This window comes from Macaca fascicularis, chromosome 11, assembly GCF_037993035.2.
Source record: "Macaca fascicularis isolate 582-1 chromosome 11, T2T-MFA8v1.1".
Lineage (NCBI taxonomy): Eukaryota > Metazoa > Chordata > Mammalia > Primates > Cercopithecidae > Macaca > Macaca fascicularis.
This window is the reverse complement of record NC_088385.1, coordinates 10,684,148-10,704,261: the sequence shown is the minus strand read 5'-3', so window position 1 is coordinate 10,704,261 and position 20,114 is coordinate 10,684,148. Positions and strand designations below refer to the sequence as shown.

Here is a 20,114-nt window from a genome sequence, read left to right as displayed (position 1 = left end):
CCTCCTGGGTTCAAGCGATTCTCCTGCCTCAGCCTCCCTAATAGCTGGGACTACAAGCACACGCCACCATGCCTGGGTAATTTTCGTATTTTTAGTAGAGGTGGGGTTTCACTATGTTGGCCAGGCTGGTCTTGAACTTCTGACCTCAGGTGATCTGCCAGCCTCAGCCTCTCAGAGTGCCAGGAGTACAGGCATGAGCCACCGCACCTGGCCTGATTTTGTGAGTTTTTTACTTCTTTTTTTCTTTACAGTCTATCTTTATTTCCTAGAGCTGCTGTAACATAGCACCACAAACTAGATGGCTCAAACAACAGAAATGTATTGTCTCACTGTTCCAGAGGCTGAAAGACTGATATTAAAGTGTCAGCAGAGTGAGGTTCTTCTGAGGACTGGGAGGAAGAATCTGTTCCATGCCTGTCTCCCAGCTTCTAGTATCCTCAGGTGTTCTTTGGGTTGTGGATGACGTTCTTCCTGTGTCTTCACATCCTCTTTCCTTTATTCATGCCTGTTTTTGTGTCCAAATTTCCCCCCTTTTATAAGAACACCAGTCATATTGACTACAGTCCACTCGAAAGATCTAATCTTAATTTAATCATCTGTAAACACCTTGTTTCCAAATGAGGACGCAGTCACTGATAATGGAAGTTAAAGCTTCAACATCTTTTTGGACGACACAATTCAACCCATTACACAGTTGTTTTAGCGCCGCCTCAGGAGACAGCAAAGCCAAAAATACCTTTTCATTCCACCGTCTTAAATTAGAAGTCTATCCTTTGCTCCTTTCATGATGCTATATTGCGTATTTTGAGTCTTTGTGTCGTGAGTTATCCAAGGCCCTGACAACATAAAAACAATATATGCTGTTTTTGCATTCTTTTATGAGGTAGTCAGTCAGGGAGGACACAAAAGGAGACAGAGGAGACTCAGGAAAACATTTTCTGACAAGTAATTTTTGCTTACTTGTGAGTAACAAAGCTTACTCACAAGTTGCAGAGACAGCAGTCACAGCATGCCATACGGGTCACACATCAGAAAGACACCAGGGAGGTCAGGGGAAAGAAGATAGGAGCGAGGGTAAGGTTTAGGTCAAAGCGTTCAATGGGGTTGCCATAGGAAAAACAGGAAAGGGACGGGTAAACAATTTAGTTTGAAATACTTCTATGGGCTCTAAACCACAAAGGTTGTCCCTGGTTGCCTGGTAACTGGTCCTCCTATGATTAAGGCAGAGAAATGTTGCCTCCTGGAATATACAGGTTGGATATAGGAGGTATAGCTCTAGATTGGTGAGTTTGTATATCAAAGGCATGTTCTCAGCTGAGCCCTTGCTATCTCTACGAACTGGTTAGCTCTGGTAAAGACAGTCTCTCCCCAGCCAGAATTTTTTTTTTTTTAAATGTCAAACACCATAATATACAGAAAATAAGAAAAACGATCTCTCTCTCGCTACTGGAAGAGACTATCTGAAACTAGGAACCTGGATGCCATTAGAACTCCCCCAAACTCTGTATGTATCTCTACCTCTCTCTATCCCTGTCATATACCTTGCCTCTCTGAGTGTTATCTTTATCTATCTCATTTATCTGGTGACTGCTTGAGACCAAAACAATAGCAGCCCCTGATCTCGTATCATCCACTATGGCCTGAATGTGTGTATCATCTCCAAATTTGTACATGGAAATCCTAACCCATAAGATGATATTATTAGGAGGTGAGGCCTTTGGTAGGTGATTAAGTCATGAGACTGGAACCCTCATAAATGGATTAGTGCCGTTATAAAAGAGGCCTGAGGCAGAACCCTCTTTCTTTCCTTCTGCTATGTGAGGTTGGAGTGAGAAGACAGCTGTCTATGAGGAAGCGGGCCCTTACCAGTTAATCAGCTGGCACCTTGATCTTGGACTTTCCAGTCTCCTGAACTGTGAGAAATGAATCTCTGTTGTTCATAAACCACCCAGTCTGTGTATTTTGTTATAGCAGCTGGAATGGACTAAGATATTATCTAAACTTCATCATCAAAGAAGAAGGGGCTTCTTTAGTTCATATGCAAGAAATTCTAAGGAAAAATTCGGATTAATCTTATGGTCAAGGCAGTGAGATTTTATGATTGGTGGGTTCCACTAGAACCATGTGGTGTCAATGTAAAAAGAGTAGTTACCTCTGAAACCATACATACATCCCACCCCCCGCCAAAAAAAAAAAACAAGGAGATGTCATGGGCGTCATGTTTTTTGTTTGTTTGTTTGTTTGTTTGAGACACAGTTTTGCTCTTGTTGCCCAAGCTGGAGTTCAATGGCACGATCTCAGCTCACTGCAACCTCCACCTCCCAGTTCAAGCGATTCTCCTATCTCAGCGTCTCGAGTAGCTGGGATTATAGGTGCGAGCCACCACGCCTGGCTAACTTTTTGTATTTTCAGTAGAAACAAGGTTTCACCATATTAGCTAGACTGGTCTCGAACTCCTGACCTCAGGTGATCTGCCCACCTCAGCCTCCTAAAGTGTTGGGAGATTACAGGTGTGAGCCACCACACCCAGCTGGCATCACGTTATCTAATGAACAATGCATCATTATACGTGCTATGACAAAGATAAGCACACAATGCTTTGCAAGTGCCTAGAAGGAATTCAGAACTCAGGTAAAGAAGATCAAAAGTATCCTAGAGAAGACGATGTCTGAACTAAACCCTGAACGTTTTATAGAAACTAATCAGAAAAAAAAAGGAAGAAAATATTTTCACAGGAAGGAGGCTTTGAATATCCAGTGGTCTGAAACAATAGCAATACAGGGAAAATAATTTAGTATGCCTGAAACATAGAGTGCAATAATAGGAAATGGCTATATATGAGGCTCAAGAGAGAAACAATAGCCTGATTGTGAGTACTCTATTTCCCTTGTAAAGAATTTGAACTATCTCCCAAAGATTGCAGAGAACGCTGACCACTGAATGATATCAACAAGAGAAATGACACAATGAAATATAGTTTTATTACATTTAGTCTGGCATCAATGAGCTCTCTTTTTCCTAGAAGTGGGAAGGACAGGACTGAACACTATTTACTAATGTGTTTGAGTAATAGTGCTGTTTTTTCTTTCTTTTTTTTTTTTTTGAGATGGAGTTTCGCTCTTGTTGCCCAGGCTGGAACGCAATGCTGCGATCTTGGCTGACTACAGCCTCTGACTCCCAGGTTCAAGTGATTCTCCTGCCTCAGCCTCCCAAGTAGCTTGGATGACAGGTGTGTGCCACCACGCCTGACTAATTTTGTATTTTTAGTAGAGATGGGGTTTCTCCGCGTTGGTCAGGCTGGTCTCGAACTCCTGACCTCAGGCGATCTGCTGGCCTTGGCCTCTCAAAGTGCTGGGGTTACAGGCGTGAGCCACCACGCCTGGCCCAATAGTGGTGATTTTGAAGCATATTCTCAGATTCTCCAATACTTCCTCCAGGTAGAAGTGGAGTCTGTAGCACCTTCCTTTGAATCTGAGCAGAACTTTGTGACTGCCTTGAGAAACAGAATGAGGCAGAAGTGTCCCTTTGAAACTAAAATGACTAGATTACAAGAGGCCATGTGCTTTCTGCTGACTTCTTTTGGCAAATTTGCCCAGAGAGCCCCTAGGCACCATGAAAGAAGTCTAGCTAGCTTGCAGACACTATGGGAAGAGACCCATGGTGAGATCCTACAGAGAAAGAGGCGGCTGAGGAACGCCAATTGTTTGAGTCTTCCCAGTCCAACTACCAAAACTGCTAGTGAAGAAGCTTTCCAAGAAGACGCTATCACCAGTCACTAACTAAAACCAAAGCTGAGCCCCATTACTTCAGATTTGTGAGCAAAATAGATGATGCTATTATTTTAAGCCATTCTTTTGAGGTGGTTTGCTATATAGTAACAGATAATCAGAGCTAAGCCAAAATTTTTAAAAAATGAAGATTAAACTAAGGTAGTGGCAGCTGCAATGAAGCAATGTGAGCACACAATTATTAAGGAGGAAGATCCACTCATGTATAGTTCAGGGGCAGGAAATATTTTCCTAGTCTTGGAGTCAGCCAGGCACATCCTGGTGGTGTTTGACACTTGATTTGTGGATGGCAGCTTACTAAAAAATTCAAATTAAGTAATAAAATTCCTTATTTAAATTCCAAGTTTAGCAAGCAAATTTTGAAAATGGCTGTGAATAACTAAACCTCTAGCTATTGTATTCCTCATTGGAGACCAATGCACTAAAATTCTGGTTTCATATATCAATTTAAAAGTGATAATATAAGAGACCCTGGGCCTGGTGCAGTGGCGCCTCCCAAAGTGGAATCCCAGCACTTTGGGAGGCCGAGGCGGGTGGATCACCTGAGGTCGGGGGTTCGAGACCAGCCTGACCAACATGGCGAAACTTCATGTCTACTAAAAATACAAAATTAGCTGGTGTGGTGGCACATGTCTGCAATCCCAGCTGCTTGGGAGGCTGAGGCAGGAGAATCACTTGAACCTAGGAGGTGGAGGTTGCAATTAGCCAAAGGGCAAAACAGTGAAACCCCATGTCCACACACACACATACACACACACACACACACACACACACAGAGACCCTAAATCAAATCAGACCTATCTTTATGGTAAATTCCACCTGTTTTCAGATTCAAATGCTTGATTGGGGGAGATAAAAAGCATGTTTGGGGCAATTGAGGAAATATAAATATAAGCTCTGTATTAGATAATGGAAAATATTAGTGGTTTTTAAGGTGTAATAACCATTGTGGTTATGGAGGAACATGTTCTTATTCTCAGGGGGGATATAATTTGTATATTGTGGTGGTGTTATGTTTCTAATTTACTTTTTTTTTGAGACGGAGTCTCGCTCTGTCACCCAGGCTAGAGTGCAGTGGCACAATCTCGACTCACTGCAAGCTCCGCCTCCCGGGTTCAAGGGATTATCTTGCCTCAGCTTCCTCAGTAGCTGGGACAACAGGCACCCACGGCCACACCCGGCTAATTTTTTGTATTTTTAATAGAGAAGGGGTTTCACAGCGTTAGCCAGGATGGTCTTGATCTCTTGACCTCGTGATCCGCCCGCCTTGGCCTCCCAAAGTACTGGGATTACAGGCGTGAGCCACCCTGCCTGGCCTCTAATTTACTTTCAAATGGAAAAAAATCTAGGTGAAGGCTATATTGGTGTTTATCATACTATTTTTCAAAACTCTCTACATGTTTAAAAATGTTCATAAAAGACTGAAAAAACTTCTAACCCTTGAAATCATTTAAAAAAGTGCAAGAAACGTTGAAAAGATATTTGAGAAAATGTGAGCTTTTTAATGTAGTATTTTGGTTTTGGTTAAATAAGACATTTTGAAATATTTTACTTGATTGTGTTAATTTAAAATTTACTTCTTTAGGCTGGATTACACCTGTAATCCCAGCACTTTGGGAGGCTGAGGAGGGTGGATCACTTGAGGTCAGGAGTTCAAGACCAACCTGGCCAACATGGTGAAACCCCCATCTCCACCTAAAAATACAAAGATTAGCCTGGGGTGGTGGTGTGCGCCTGTAGTCCCAACTATTTGGGAGGCTGAGGCAGGAGAATCGCTTGAATCCGTGAGGAGGAGGTTTCAGTCCGCGGAGATCATGCCACTGCACTCCAGCCTGGCAACAGAGCGAGATTCTGTCTCAAAAATAAATAAATAAGGCCGGGTGCGGTGGCTCAAGCCTGTAATCCCAGCACTTTGGGAGGCCGAGACGGGCGGATCACGAGGTCAGGAGATCGAGACCATCCTGGCTAACTCGGTGAAACCCCATCTCTACTAAAAAATACAAAAAACTAGCCGGGCGAGGTGGCGGGCGCCTGTAGTCCCAGCTACTCGGGAGACTGAGGCAGGAGAATGGCGTGAACCCAGGAGGCGGAGCTTGCAGTGAGCTGAGATCCGGGCACTGCACTCCAGCCTGGGCGACAGAGCGAGACTCCGTCTCAAAAAAAAAAAAAAAATAAAAAATAAAAAAAATAATAAATAAATAAATAAATAAATAAAAATGTAAAAACACACCCACAAAATAAAAGCAACTAAGTTTCATTACTGGCACAAGAAAATGAATCATATAGTCCCACTTCTTCATGTTATTTTTCTCCATGGCATTTTTCAGTCTTTATGTATGAAAATCCATGAGGGCAGGGCGCGTTGGCTCGCGCCTGTAACCCTAGCACTTTAGGATGCCGAGATGGGCGAATCACCTGAGGTCAGGAGTTCTAGACCAGCCTGGCTAGCATGGCGAAAGCCCGTCTGTACTAAAAATACAAAAAAATTAGCTGGGCGTGATGGCGGGCGCCTTGTAATCCCAGCTACTCAGGAGGATGAGGCAGGAGAAAATTGCTTGAACCCGGGAGATGGAGGTTGCAGAGAGCCTAGATGGAGCCATTGCACTCCAGCCTGGGGGACAAGAGAGAAACTCTGTATCAAACAAATAAATAAAATAAATAAAGAAAATCCATGAGTTATTGTATCACATTATATGTTTATAATTTTTAGGTCTTATTTTCAAATTGAAAATAGTTTAATTTTCAGTTGCTCATTTTAGGTTTTTTTGTTTGTTTTGGTTTTTTTCTGAGATGGAGTCTCGCTCTGTCGCCCAGGATGGAGTGCAGTAGCGCGATCTTGACTCACTGCAAGCTCCGCCTCCTGAGTTCACACCATTCTCCTGCCTCAGCCTCCCCAATAGCTGGGACTACAGGCGCCCGCCACCACGTCTGGCTAATTTTTTTGTATTTTTTAGTAGAGACGGGGTTTCACTGTGTTAGCCAGGATGATGTCGATCTCCTGACTTTGTGATCCACCCACCTCGGCCTCCCAAAGTGCTGGGATTGCAGGCTTGAGCCACCCCGCCTGGCCTCATTTTAGTTTTGATGCAAATATAGCTAAACCCTCCCTGGTTCTCCCTCCCGGGTTCAAGCGATTCTCCTGCCTCAGCCACCGGAGTAGCTGGTACTACAGGCATGCGCCGCCACGCTCAGCTAATTTTCTTTCCTTTTTCTTTTTTTTTTTTTTTGTATTATTAGTAGAGACGGGGTTTCACCATGTTGGCCAGGATGGTCTCTATCTCTTGACCTCGTGATCCATCCACCTCGGCCTCCCAAAGTGCTGGGATTACAGACTGAGTCGACGCGTCTGGCCTATTTTTATTTACTTACTCTTTTTGAGACAGAGTCTCGCTCTGTCTCCCAGGCTGGAGTGCAGTGGGCGATCTCAGCTCACTGCAGCCACTGCCTCCGGGGTTCAAGCGATTCTCCTGCCTCAGCCTCCACAGTAGCTGAGACTATAGGAGCGCACCACCATGACTGGTTAATTTTTGTATTTTTTGTAGAGACAGGGTTTTGCCCTGTTACCCAAGCTGGTCTTGAACTCCTTAACTCAAGCGATCCTCGCCCGGGGCCTCCCAAGGTGCTGGGAGAACAGACGTGAGCCACCGCGCCTGTCCCCTTGTGGGTGTTTTTAAAATTAGACACTGAGACCCCGACTGAAGAAGATAGGCCATGGGGCTGCTGTTGTCTAATATTTCTCAGAACTCACCCGGCTTGTATGGGCAACGCAGCCCGTTTTCACTCTTCTTTTTCTTTGCAATCTCCACGGTCCTCCGTGTCGCTGCCTACCGTACTGGTTGGAAGGTCTTTATTCTTTGACTCTAGGTGGGGAAAGCGAGAACGAGGCTTCGCCGCACCTGCCGCAATGCCCAATCTTCCACTGGCATTCCAGGCAGCGCTTTCCAGCCACGTGAGGGATACCTAACCACTGGAACTAAATAAGATGTGGGGGAAGAATTGAGGTCATCACCTAAATTGCTTGATACTCTCTTTTCCAGAAGACAAGCCTCCTTTCTGAGTTAATGGCAGAAAGTGAATCACTTCTTTCTTTCTTTTCTTTTTCTTTAAGACGGTGTTTCGCTCTTGTCGCCCAGGCTGTAGTGCGATGCCGCGATCTTGGCTCACCGCAACCTCCGCTTCCCGGGTTAGAGCGATTCTCCTGCCTCAGCCTCCAGAGTAGCTGGGATTACAGGCATGGGCCACCACGCCCAGCTAATTTTGTATTTTTAGTAGAGACGGGGTTTCTCCATGTTGGTCAGGCTGGTCTCGAACTCCTAACTTCAGGTGATCCCCCTGCCTCGGCCTCCCAAAGTGCTGGGATTACAGGCATGAGCCACCGCGTCCGGCTAGAAAGTGAATCATTACTGTATTTGATTGTACGTGAAGCCCTCCGTAGTCCTGACTGACATCACGTCTCCTTTGGACCTTGATTACACTCCGCGTCCTTCATCTGACTCCTCTCTTCAAATTCCTGAGTCACGCTCTGTTTATGTTGCTGTTCAGGAGCGAACTGCGGCGCGGCCCAAACACTGTGACGCCAGCGCGGGAGGAGGGCCGCGGGAGGGGCAGCGGAAAGCGCAGAGGGCACGGTGCAAGCACGAGACAGCTCTGCATTGGCCAAAGGGATCCCAGGAGGCCTGGGCCTCTTTTCCCCTGAGGCTGGATCCCAACCAGCAGGAAAAGGATTTTCGCCTTTTGTATTTGTTTTGGGGCCAAACCAAGAAAAACAGTGGAGGGGGAATAAAACATGTTTAAAATTGTTTTTGTCTTAAAACCGTCTTTCACAGTCACAAAATAAAACACAACTAGAATGTTTTGATGTTTGCAATGACATCGATTTTGAAAAACGTTAGCCAGAAAGGAAACGCAGTTAAGACAGCACTCGGCCGCCCCCTGCCCTCGGCGCCTGGGGGGCGGGGCGGGGCGCGCAGGGTGACGTCACAGCCCGACGCGCCACCCAACTGTTTTTGTGCTCGCAGCTCCAGCGAAAAGCCGCCGGTATTTCTCCACCTGGCTCTCCTCTATCTCCGGGCAGGCTCACCCGAGATTCCCCCCCACACCGAACCCCCTCTGCACGCTCGGCCCAGCGCTGTTGCCCCGGGAGCGGACGTTTCTGTAGCTATTTGAGCACACCTTGACGTCGGCGGAGGGAGCTGGACAGGGCCAGCGGCGAAGGAGGCAGGCCCCGCGCGGGGAATTTCGGAAGCCCTGCGGTGCATCATGAAGTTCCAGTACAAGGAGGACCATCCCTTTGAGTATCGGAAAAAGGAAGGAGAAAAGATCCGGAAGAAATATCCGGACAGGGTCCCCGTGAGTGTAGAGGAGCGGGGGGATGGGAGGGGAAGGGCCCGCGGGGGCGGGGGCTGGGAGTCGAGATGGCTTCCCTGGGGCGCCCAGGCGACTCTGGGGAAGGGAGGTGCCGATAATTAGTTAATCCTGAACGCCCTTCAGTGCCCGAGCCAATGGACGTCCAGACTGCGGAGCTTTTAAAACCACATATGCCTGGGGCCTGAACCCCACTTCAGGGCTGACGGTGTTTTTGGGGCCGAGCTGCCATCTTCAGTGACTCAGCAACCCACACGGTCTCAGCAATACTGAGACCCTGTGTGGGTTGAGGTGCGCAAAATAGCGCCCCTGTGTGCGAGAGTGGTTAGATCAGGGCCGTGGATTGGCTCCCTTTAAGAACGCGGGGACACTGTGCTGTGCGGTGAGGTTTGCGCAAACCCGGTCGATTTCTGCCTTGGCTGGTTCTCCTTTAATGAAGTTGACTTTGGCTGTCATATCATTGGGCTTGGGAGGAAAAGGTTCAGAAGCTATTCGGTTCTTTTCTTGCATTACAGGGGGGTAGGGGAGCACAAGACAGTCCGGGCCTGAAAAACAAGGTCACGTTCTCTGCGCAACAGCCCTCATGCCTCATCGTTCTAGGCTCCGGGAAATGTGTGGGGACAGCCAGCCTCCCCCGGTATTGATTTCTGATCACCTGGCACCTGCACGCGATAAGGCAGGACTGAGACGTTTTTTCTGTGTTTTGGACACCGGCTTAAGTAGTTAAAACTAGCGCAGGTAGTGAGTAGGAACAGAGAAGAAACATTAGGTGTCTTTCACCATCCGGGCGTTTTCCCCATTACCCCCTCCCCCGCCCCTTGCCTGGTGTTTCTCTAATGTGGGCTGCGCAGCCGAATTGGAGGGCAGAGTATGACTTTTAAGTGGTAAAGGGACCAGCAGCTGTTGGATTTTGGAAATGGAGGAGCAGAGATTTTTAAAATTGTGCTCTTTATCTTCAGGTAGGAACATCAGGATTACATGTCACATCATGGTAAAATAATTGCTGTTATCTGATGTCTTATCTTGATTCGCAGCCACTCTGGGTTTCTTCTCTAATCCTTACCTAACGTTCGTGGTTTTATAGCTACCAGAAGCCAGCAGGGCCTTAGCCCAGCAGTAGAAACCTCTTGTACCCCTTTTCCTTTAAAAAAAAAAAAAAAAAAGTCATTAGGGCTCTTCCATTCCTCAGAAATTACCAAAGGGTTTTCAGTTTATAGAGGGGTGAGCTAATCCCTTACTCGGTAAAGGATCCTTTACAAAATACTTTGCTGGTTTCTGGACCTTGGATACCTGAAAATTTTGCCGAGTTCTGGTGATACCAATCTTTAGAGCAATGATATTTAAAAAATACAGTCATATTTTACTAATAGTTTACAGTAGCAGTATAAGTACTCAGTCTGTAATCATTCGCTTAATCCTTACACGATTATAATCCCCGTTCTACAGACGGAGTATTCAAAGCACAAAGAAATGCGGTAACTTCCTAAAGGTTTCACATTGCTGATCTGTGTTTGAGCCGGAATTCTAACCCTGTCTGACGGACTGTGGAGCTCTCGGAGACCTTAACCTCCGTGCCATACTGTTTCTCAGTTTCTAATATAGTTGTTATTAACCAGAATTAATGACGTGCTGTGGACTTCACACTGTTAAGTATTGGAAATAGATAAATACTTATGTGTATTCTGAATATTTCAGTGCATTCTGTTCTTTTCATGCTCATAGTTTGGTGTTAAATGTTTTACTCCTGTGATAATTTTTAAGCCATTAAGACTGTCACTCAGATTTCAGCTTCCCTAGGGTTATGTTTTAACCAGCGCTGAGCTGCTCCCAAGGTGCTCAGTCTGTGACCTTCTTTCTAGTTATGACGCAGGTTCCTTGATTTGGTTCTAGTTCTGGGAATTCACTGCATCCTTGGGCAGAACTTTTAATCTTGCTGTGCTAGATAGAGTGCCTTGTTTACAGAAAAGAGGGTTAGAGTAGTGGTTCCTAAAGCCCATTCCAGCTTGACCATTGGTGTTATTCAAGCAGTGGCGTATCCTGACTGCTCGCATAACCAGAGTTTAGTCCCACCAATATTTCTTCAGAGCTAACAGTTGAAAAGAAGAGGTATGCTTGTGCCTTCAGAGAGGAGGGGTTGGTGGGATCTTGAAATTATCTTCAAAGACACAACATATCAAAAAGACTGCTAGAAACAGATTGTCTATTTTAAAAATTCATAGGTCTATTGAGTATTAGTCACATTTTACAAAGAGGAAAACTGAGACCCAAAGAGGCAAAGCATCTAGCCCAGGGTCTACCATAGTGAGGAGTAGAGTTGGGATTCCTGGAAATTTAACCTTGGTTCTGGGAAACCAATCCTTTAATAATTACCCCTCCCCCTTTTCTTCCTCTCCAAACCCCTGCCTTCCCTCCAGGTATTGCGGTCTGCTTTATCACTTTCTTTTTCTGTCTTCCTTTGTGGTTTTTCTCTTTTACTGCTAGGTCTCAGAGTTCCTTTGGGGCACAGTGCTAGCCTCTTTCTGCCTTTTCCTTTTAATTCCTGGCTTACATTACCCTATTTCAGTTTTTATTTTTAAATTTAAAATGTGATCATGTCCCTCTGGTCTTCCTGATTCAGGATTTTTTCTACAAGAACATAAGTTTTTGTTTTTTTAAACTAATTTTAATCTGTTCCTTTTAATTTAAAAGGTTCAAACTCCCCCCCCAAGTTAATTATGTTAGATAATTCTTTATAATTTATGAAGCATTTTCATGTAAACTTTTATTTATTACTCACATTCACATGATATTAATAGCATGACTTTGTTAAAGATGTGTTAGAAAGTTTTCAGGCTGGGCACGGTGGCTGACACCTGTAATCCCTGTACTTAGGGAGGCTGAGGCAGGTGGAGCACTTGAGGTCAGGAGTTCGAAACCAGCCTGGCATCATGGTGAAACCCCATCACTACTAAAAAATACAAAAATTAGCCGGGCGTGGTAGTATGCGCCTGTAATCCCTGCTACTCCTGAGGCTGAGGCAGGAGAATCGCTTGAACCCGGGAGGTGGAGGTTGCACTGCACTCCAGCCTGGGGGACAAATGTGACTCTGGACCTCAAAAAAAAAAAGTCACTGGAATACTGAAGCTGAGAGAGAGGTTACGTGACCTGTTGAAGATCACACAACCACTAGAAGTACTTGTACAGTGTTTTTTTTCCTGCAACTTCACTTTTTTTTCTGCATTTCCCCTATCTTCTAACTAAAATGACTATATTTTCTTTTCTTTTTTTTTTTTGAAACCAAGTTTTGCTCTTGTTGCCCAGGCTGGAGTGTAGTGGCCCGATCTTGGCTCACCGCAACCTCCACCTCCCAGGTTCATGCGATTCTCCTGCCTCAGCCTTCCTGAGTAGCTGGGATTACAGACATGTGGCACCACACCCTGCTAATTTTGTATTTTTAGTAGAGACGGGGTTTCTCCATGTTGGTCAGGCTGGTCTCGAACTCCTGACCTCAGGTGATCTGCCTGCCTCAGACTCCCAAAGTGCTGGGATTGCAGGCGTGAGTCATTGTGCCCAGCAGTGATTATATTTTCTAAACTAAAAGTCTAAAGCTCATGATTTTACAATAGATATTTTCTGTTTGGTAAGTTTTAGTGTATAAAAAAAACTTTTAAATTGGTATATATCTAGTACAGAAATACATGATTTTTATACAACTTGAACTATATATATGTAGTTCAATATAATGTAGACAGAAATCCCTTAAAAGCCTAACAATCTAAAGCCTAAAGCTCGTGATTTTACAATAGATACTTTCTGTTTGGGAAGTTTTAGTGTATAAAAAAACTTTTATATTTTTATAGATCTAGTACAAAAATACATGATCTTTATACAACTTGAAGTATTATAGAAGTATATAATGTGGACATTGAAAATCCCTTAAAGTCCTAACATAATCAATATCTATTAATGGCTTGTACTGACATCGTATTATAGGATGTCATTGTCAGACTTGTTTTAACACTGTTTCTTTTCCATTTAATAGCGTTTGAACAATCTTTACAGTTCTTGGAAATTGTGACAAAGTATAAGATTCAAACCACATTATTGGTACCTTTAATAAATCGTATTTATAAGAAATAATAACTTATAGGTGATCAGGATCGTATGAGAAAACGCAGTTTTCTTGATGCTCTAATTAAATACCAGAAGGTGGCCAGGCATGGTGGCTCACATCTGTAATCCCAGCACTTTGGGAGGCCAAGGCTGGCAGATCACTTGAAGTCAGGAGTTCGAGACCAGCCTGCCCAACATGGTGAAACCACATCTCTATTAAAAATACAAATACTTAGCCAGGTATGGTGGTGTGTGCCTGTAATCCCAGTTACTCAGGAGGCTGAGGCAGGAGAATTGCTTGAACCCGGGAGGTGGAGGTTGCAGTGAGCTGAGATGGAGCCACTGTACTCCAGCCTTGGCGACAGCGAGACTTCATCTCAAAGATAAATAATAAATAAATAAATACCAGTAGGTATATGTCCTATAGTAGATCTTACGGATAACCTGTAATTACTTAAAATCAAAGCTCTTTTTACTTTTCATCATGTACAATCTCTAGTTTATTTTTATTTTAGTAATGCAGCTATAACCTCACTAAGGAAGCCCATTTTTTTTCATATAATTTTATCAGGGGTGGGGGGATAAGAAATGCAACAGGTGTCCTGGACAGATTCATTTCCAGTAGTAACTAGGGAACTCTAGGGTGTGGAAGGAAAAATACTAGATTGCCTTCTGTAGTTTTCATTCCTACTCTCCTCCTCTCCTTCCAGGTGATTGTAGAGAAGGCTCCAAAAGCCAGGGTGCCTGATCTGGACAAGAGGAAGTACCTAGTGCCCTCTGACCTTACCGGTAATGCTCTTTGCCTCCCCTGACCCTTCCTCCCCTGACAGAGCTCTCCAGATCCTTATTATATGCATGAGATTGTGAGATTGAGAGGCAGTGCATACTTGAAAGAAGTAAGCGGGATGCCCCAGAGTTATCTGATTAAAAAATGACTCAGGCTGGGCACAGTGGCTCACACCTGTAATCCCAGCACTTTGGGAGGCTGAGGTGGGCGGATCATGAGGTCAGGAGATCGAGACCATCCTGGCTAACGGGGAAATCCGTCTCTCCTAAAAAAAATACAAAAAATAAACTGGGCTTGGTGGTGGGTGCCTTGTAGTCCCAGCTACTTGGGAGGCTGAGGCAGGAGAACGGTGTGAACCCAGGAGGTGGAGCTTGCAGTGAGCCGAGATCGCGCCATTGCATTCCAGCCTGGGTGACAGAGTGAGACTCTGTCTCAAAAAAAAAAGAAGAAAGACTCAGTAGTTCTTTCCCATCACCATGTCTTGTTGGATTTTGACACAGCAAAGCATAAGACATTGAAAGAAAGGATCAGAAGCCCATTATTTAAACCCCTTTTATTTTTATTTTGTTTAATTAATTAATTTATTATTATTATTATTTTTGAGATGGAGTTTCGCTCTTGTAGCCCCGGCTGGAGTGCAGTGGTGTGATCTCAGTTCACTGCACCCTCCCATCTCCTGGGTTCAAGTGATTCTCCTGCCTCAGCCTGCCAAGTAGCCGGGATTGCAGGCACCTGCCACCACGCCTGGCTGATTTTTTTTGTATTTTTAGTAGAGACAGGGTTTCACCATGTTGGCCAGGCTGGTCTTGAACTGCTGACCTCAGGTGATCCACCTGCCTTGGCCTCCCAAAGTGCTGGGATTACAGGTGCGAGCCACCGTGCTGGGCCTAAACCAATTTTAAAATTCAGCTTTGGCTGGGTATGGTGGCTCACACCTGTAATCCCAGCCCTTTGGGAGGCCAAGGCCGGTGGATCATTTGAGGTCAGGAGTTCAAGACCAGCCTGGCCAACATGGTGAAAACCTATCCCTACTAAAAATACAAAAAAATTAGCCAGACCTGGTGGCAGGCGCTTCTAATCCCAGCTGCTTGGGAGGCTGAGGCAGGAGAATCACTTGAGCCTGGGAGGCAGAGGTTGCTATGAGCTGAGATCGTGCCACTGCACTCCAGTCTCAGTGACAGAGTGAGACCCTGTCTCAAAAAAATAAAATTTAGCTTTGTGGCCGGACATGGGGCTCATGCCTGTAATCCCAACACCTTGGGAGGCGGAAGTGGGCAGATCACCTGAGGTCAGGAGTTTGAGACCAGACTGGCAAACATGGTGAAACCCTGTCTTCATTAAAAATACAGAAATTAGCTGGATGTGGTGACGGGCGCCTGTAATCTCAGCTACTTAGGAGGCTGAGGCTGGAGAATTGCTTGAACCTTGGAGGCAGAGATTGCAGTGAGCCGATATTGTGCCATTGCGCTCCAGCCTGGGTGACACGGTGACGCTCCGCCTCAAAAAAAAAAAAAAAAAAAAAATTCAGCTTTGTTAATTGTGATGTCAATTTGTTCCAAAAAGAAAACCAGTCTGGTTTCTTGAGAGGATTATGCTTTAGAGTTTCCTGATTACATCTTCTTAAGCTACATTTTTTTAAAAATAAGTTTTGTAGATTTTGTTTGGGATTATAAGACATATATTCAGTCTTCATCTTGAGCCTTAATGGAATACACACTGCATCCAGGAGACACTGGAAAGATTTTGTTGATTTGCTTCAGAGTTAATAGGTTTGAATATCAGCCATCTAGAAAGTTTTCAGTATTCTCAGGTAAAGGCAAAGCACTGAACCTTATTTAATGCCCCAACACTGAGTTGAGTGACTGTGCTAAGATGACCAGTGTCCAGTGGACCCCTTTCATTGCTAAGCTTTTCTTAGGGTGGGTCTGGGGATGGAAAGTGTTTCAAGTCGGGTTTAGACAATGATGGGAATGTTTTGGTCTGGATGCACGTGGTATTCCTTCAGTGTAGTCCTCAGGCTTTGAGTGGATATGCTAACATGAGGTCTGAGATTGAATAAGAGAGGAAAGGAGGAATAAAGTCCACTATGGCATATCAGGGACTGTACGGGCTTCTGAGTTTCCCTTTTTATTTTGAAAGCTCCAGGATAGTATTTGGCTCTTCTCAGGTGGTATATAAAACTGGTACTGACTCTAAGGGGAAAAAAATGCAACTGAATTTTTTTCCAGGACTTACCATTCTACTAATTCCTTGTTTTCTTCCTTTCTTGTCTGCCTTTTTCTTCCATCATCCAGTTGGCCAGTTCTACTTCTTAATCCGGAAGAGAATCCACCTGAGACCTGAGGACGCCTTATTCTTCTTTGTCAACAACACTATCCCTCCCACCAGTGCTACCATGGGCCAACTGTATGAGGTAATGGTTCTAGCCGAACAATACTGGATGCCGTCCAGGGCAGTCTGGCATCCTCTAGCTCTTGTTCTAGTATATGTTGATAACACAACTGAGAAGTGGGGCAGAAGGTGTTATTTATCCGGATCCTCTTACATATGGCAGTGTAAGGCTCTGAGAGATTAGATACCACTTGTTTTTCAGGGATTAGGCACTCTACTAGATTTAATCCTTTTGAAATCTCTTCTCAGTCTTGTCTGACTATAGTGTTTAATGTGGGATTGTTTATTGAAACAGCAGGAAGTGACTCCTGATAGCAAAAGTTCCAAAGCATCAGCCCATCGCAGTTCCTGCTCTTCTTGTTGGTAGCCTGTAATTTGTAATGCATTCAGAATCCAGTTCATTATTTTACTCCCATTTAGCAATAGATTGAGAAAGCACATAATAGTAAAGCCAGCTTCTAACTCTGAGGCCAGCCTCCGCTACAGTCAGCTTCCTCTGTGAACTCTGAAGTTTTGGCTTGAGACAAACACATTGATCTAAACAGGGGGAAACTTCTTCTTAGAACAAAACGAAAACTGTGAAACAGATTCCACATTATCTGGGCACAATGAATCAGATCAAATGAAATATAAAATTAAGGCAAAGTCTGTAAATGGATTCATTTGTCTTAACAGATAAACTGAGGAGGAATACTTTTTATGTGATTTTGTTTAATTGGAAGTGTCAGAATTTGGAGAAACTATAGTAAAGGACTTTATTATTACTAAAAATATAACCTAGGATTGTAACTATTATTTTTTGCAGTATTTTGCATAAGACGCTTCCTTCTCATTATGCCCTATTAATGGATTACATAAATTTATAATAATCCTGAATCTAACTTTTATTGCATAGCATATATTCCCTGTTAGTATCTGCCCCTTATATATCCCATCTGTGGTATCTATGTTCCCCTTGCTAGGACTGAGCTCTTTAAGAGTGAGTACTGTGCCCCAGTCATCTTCATATCCCTGATACCTATGTGTAATATGTTTTCAGTGAAGGATTTTTGTTTGTGAACTCAGAGCTCAAAGTGTAATTCCAACCACATCTCCTGATTCTTTGCTCCCCTTTTAAATGGGGATGAACGATACCTTCCATACCTGCTTTACAAGGTTGTGTGAGGCTTAGCATCTTACAGCTAATGAATGAATATGTTTTCTAAACTGTTGTCTTATCTCTTCCCCTAGGACAATCATGAGGAAGACTATTTTCTGTATGTGGCCTACAGTGATGAGAGTGTCTATGGGAAATGAGTGGTTGGAAGCCCAGCAGATGGGAGCACCTGGACTTGGGGGTAGGGGAGGGGTGTGCGTGCGACTTGGGGAAAGAGGGTGACTCCCACCGCGAGGAGACAGAAGGTGAAGACATCTAGAAACATTACACCGCACACACCGTCATCATATTTTCACATGCTCAATTGATATTTTTTGCTGCTTCCTCGGCCCAGGGAGAAAGCATGTCAGGACAGAGCTGTTGGATTGGCTTTGGTAGAGGAATACGGATGATGTAATTTCACAGCATTCCTGAGATTTAATTTTTGTGCAGTTTCATAGAAGGGTCAGGAGGTGGACAAGTTGGGGCCAGAGATGATGGTAGTCCAGCAGCAACTCCCTGTGCTCCCTTCTCTTTGGGCAGCGATTCTATTTTTGACATTTGCACAGGACAGGTAGGGAAAGGGGACTTGTGGTAGTGGACCATACCTGGGGACCAAAAGAGACCCACTGTAATTGATGCATTGTGGCCCCTGTTCTTTCCTGTCTCACACTTCTTTTCTCCCATCCCAGTTGCAGTCTCACTCAAACATCACAGTACCACCCCAGGGGTGGCAGTAGACCACAACCCAGAAATTTAGACAGCGATCTCTTACCTTTGGAAAATAGGGGTTAGACATAAAGGTGGTTATGATTAAGAAGATTGTTTTGTTATTAAATAGCATTAAACTGGAATTGACAAGACTATTGAGCATCTCTGTCTAACCTGTTCTTTCTCTCTGGTGCCCCTTATCTCACCCCTACCTTGGAATTTAAGTCTCAGGCATTTCCAGTTGTAGACTAAAACCACTCTTAGCATCTCCTCTAGTATTTTCCATGTATCAGGACAGAGATGTCTTATGTAGGGAGGGAGCAAGTGTGAAGTAAGGTAATTATATACACCTCTCATTCAGGATTCTTGCTCCCATGCTGCTGTCCCTTCAGGCTCACACGCACAGGAATGCTATGTGATGGCCAGCTGCTTCCCTCCTTGGTTATCATCCACTGCAGCTGCTAGTTAGAAAGGTTTGGAGGGATGACTTTTAGTAAATCATGGGGATTTTATTGATTTATTTTCACTTTTGGGGTTTTGTGGGGTGGGAGTGGGGAGCAGGAATTGCACTCAGACATGACATTTCAATTCATCTCTGCTAATGAAAAGGGTCCTTCCTCTTGGGGGAAATCTTTGTGTCAGTTCTGTCAGCTGCAAGTTCTTGTATAATGAAGTCAATGCCATCAGGCCAAGGAAATAAAATAATTGCTTACCTTAAAAATCCACTGAGTTCAGCAATGTTGTCTTTATTTTGTGTGTATTAGAATAGATGATATGTGGACTCTGAACAAAAGAACTAAGTGGGGAAAGCTGTTCATGACGAATGTTCACATATGGTCAGACCCATATATGTTTACTCAGGTCTTTAGTGAGCAGGAGTTGCTGTTCAAGGGTGAATGTTACGCTGGGGCAGTGTGCCTGCTGCGTTGGAGGGGTGTGTGTGTGTGTGTGTGTATGTATGTGATTTTCTCCTCCAAAGATAAGTGCATTGTCACTGTTATATGTGTTTCTGAAAGCTGAAGGTGGAAGACTGCCTACGTGGAGTGTAAGGGGTGGGCTGTGCTAATTACAAATGCAGATGTCTAGGCCATCGCCCAGATTTAGCTGACTCAGAATCTCAGCGTAGGTGTCTAATTTTTAACAAGCTCATATGACTGCTGCACACTGAAGTTTGAGAGTCATTGCCTTTTTATTTGAGGTGGAGTTTCGCTCTTGTTACCAAGGCCGGAGTACAGTGGCGCGATCTTGGCTCACTGCAACCTCCGCCTTCTGGGTTCAAGCGATTCTCCTGCCTCACCCTCCCGAGTAGCTGGGATTACAGGCACCAGCCACCAAGCCCAGCTAATTTTTGTATTTTTAGTAGAGATGGGGTTTCGCCATGTTGGCCAGGCTGGTCTTGAACTCCTGACCTCAGGTGATCCACCCACCTTAGCCTCCCAAAGTGCTGGGATTACAGGCGTGAGCCACCACCCCCAGCCGAGAGTCATTGCCTTTTGCACCAGCTTTTGCTGTAGGTCCCAACCACACCTTACTCTTCCATTACAACTTGGTCAGTCTGAAGCCACCATCTCCCAAAGCAGCAAATAGCACCTAAGCAAGGCTCCCAGCATCAGAACAAGCTTGGTGTCTTCTGACCGTATGAAAGTCTTGTTCAGTCATTCAGGAATAAATATGTGGGTGGTCTGTGAGCATGCAAGTTAAATGAGACAATGGAAAACATTAGTGCAAACTTCTTTCATGAAGAACCTTAAAACCCATCTCTAACCCTCTCTAATCTCTTGCAGTCATATCCCCAAGTGACGTCTACCTCTGTAGAGAGTTATGGAATATATCAAGGTCACCAAAA

At 44.5% G+C, this 20,114-nt stretch overlaps 1 protein-coding gene and 1 long non-coding RNA gene across 2 annotated transcripts; one reads left to right on the top strand and one right to left on the bottom strand.

Moving 5' to 3' along the window:
- Positions 1–571: 571 nt before the first annotated feature.
- On the bottom strand, positions 572–8,351 carry LOC123567450 (uncharacterized). The gene is made up of 2 exons (XR_006690383.2): positions 7,537–8,351; positions 572–836 (listed from the first exon to the last, which is right to left on the bottom strand). It is a non-coding gene; the product is annotated as an uncharacterized lncRNA (long non-coding RNA).
- A 439-nt stretch (positions 8,352–8,790) lies between these two features.
- Positions 8,791–18,989, top strand: GABARAPL1 (GABA type A receptor associated protein like 1). Its single transcript, XM_015430144.3, has 4 exons — positions 8,791–9,137; positions 13,955–14,033; positions 16,326–16,444; positions 17,653–18,989. The coding sequence occupies exons 1-4, from the start codon at positions 9,048–9,050 to the stop codon at positions 17,716–17,718; spliced, it is 354 nt and encodes a 117-aa protein (XP_015285630.1). The 5' UTR covers positions 8,791–9,047; the 3' UTR covers positions 17,719–18,989.
- Positions 18,990–20,114: the final 1,125 nt, after the last annotated feature.

Bases quoted from the DNA above. Each gene is read 5' to 3' on its own strand.
- GABARAPL1 (XM_015430144.3), top strand. From the start codon at position 9,048: ATGAAGTTCCAGTACAAGGAGGACCATCCCTTTGAGTATCGGAAAAAG. The intron at 14,034-16,325 runs GTAATGCTCTTT...TCCATCATCCAG, and splicing joins AGTGCCCTCTGACCTTACCG to TTGGCCAGTTCTACTTCTTA. The intron at 16,445-17,652 runs GTAATGGTTCTA...CTCTTCCCCTAG, and splicing joins CCATGGGCCAACTGTATGAG to GACAATCATGAGGAAGACTA.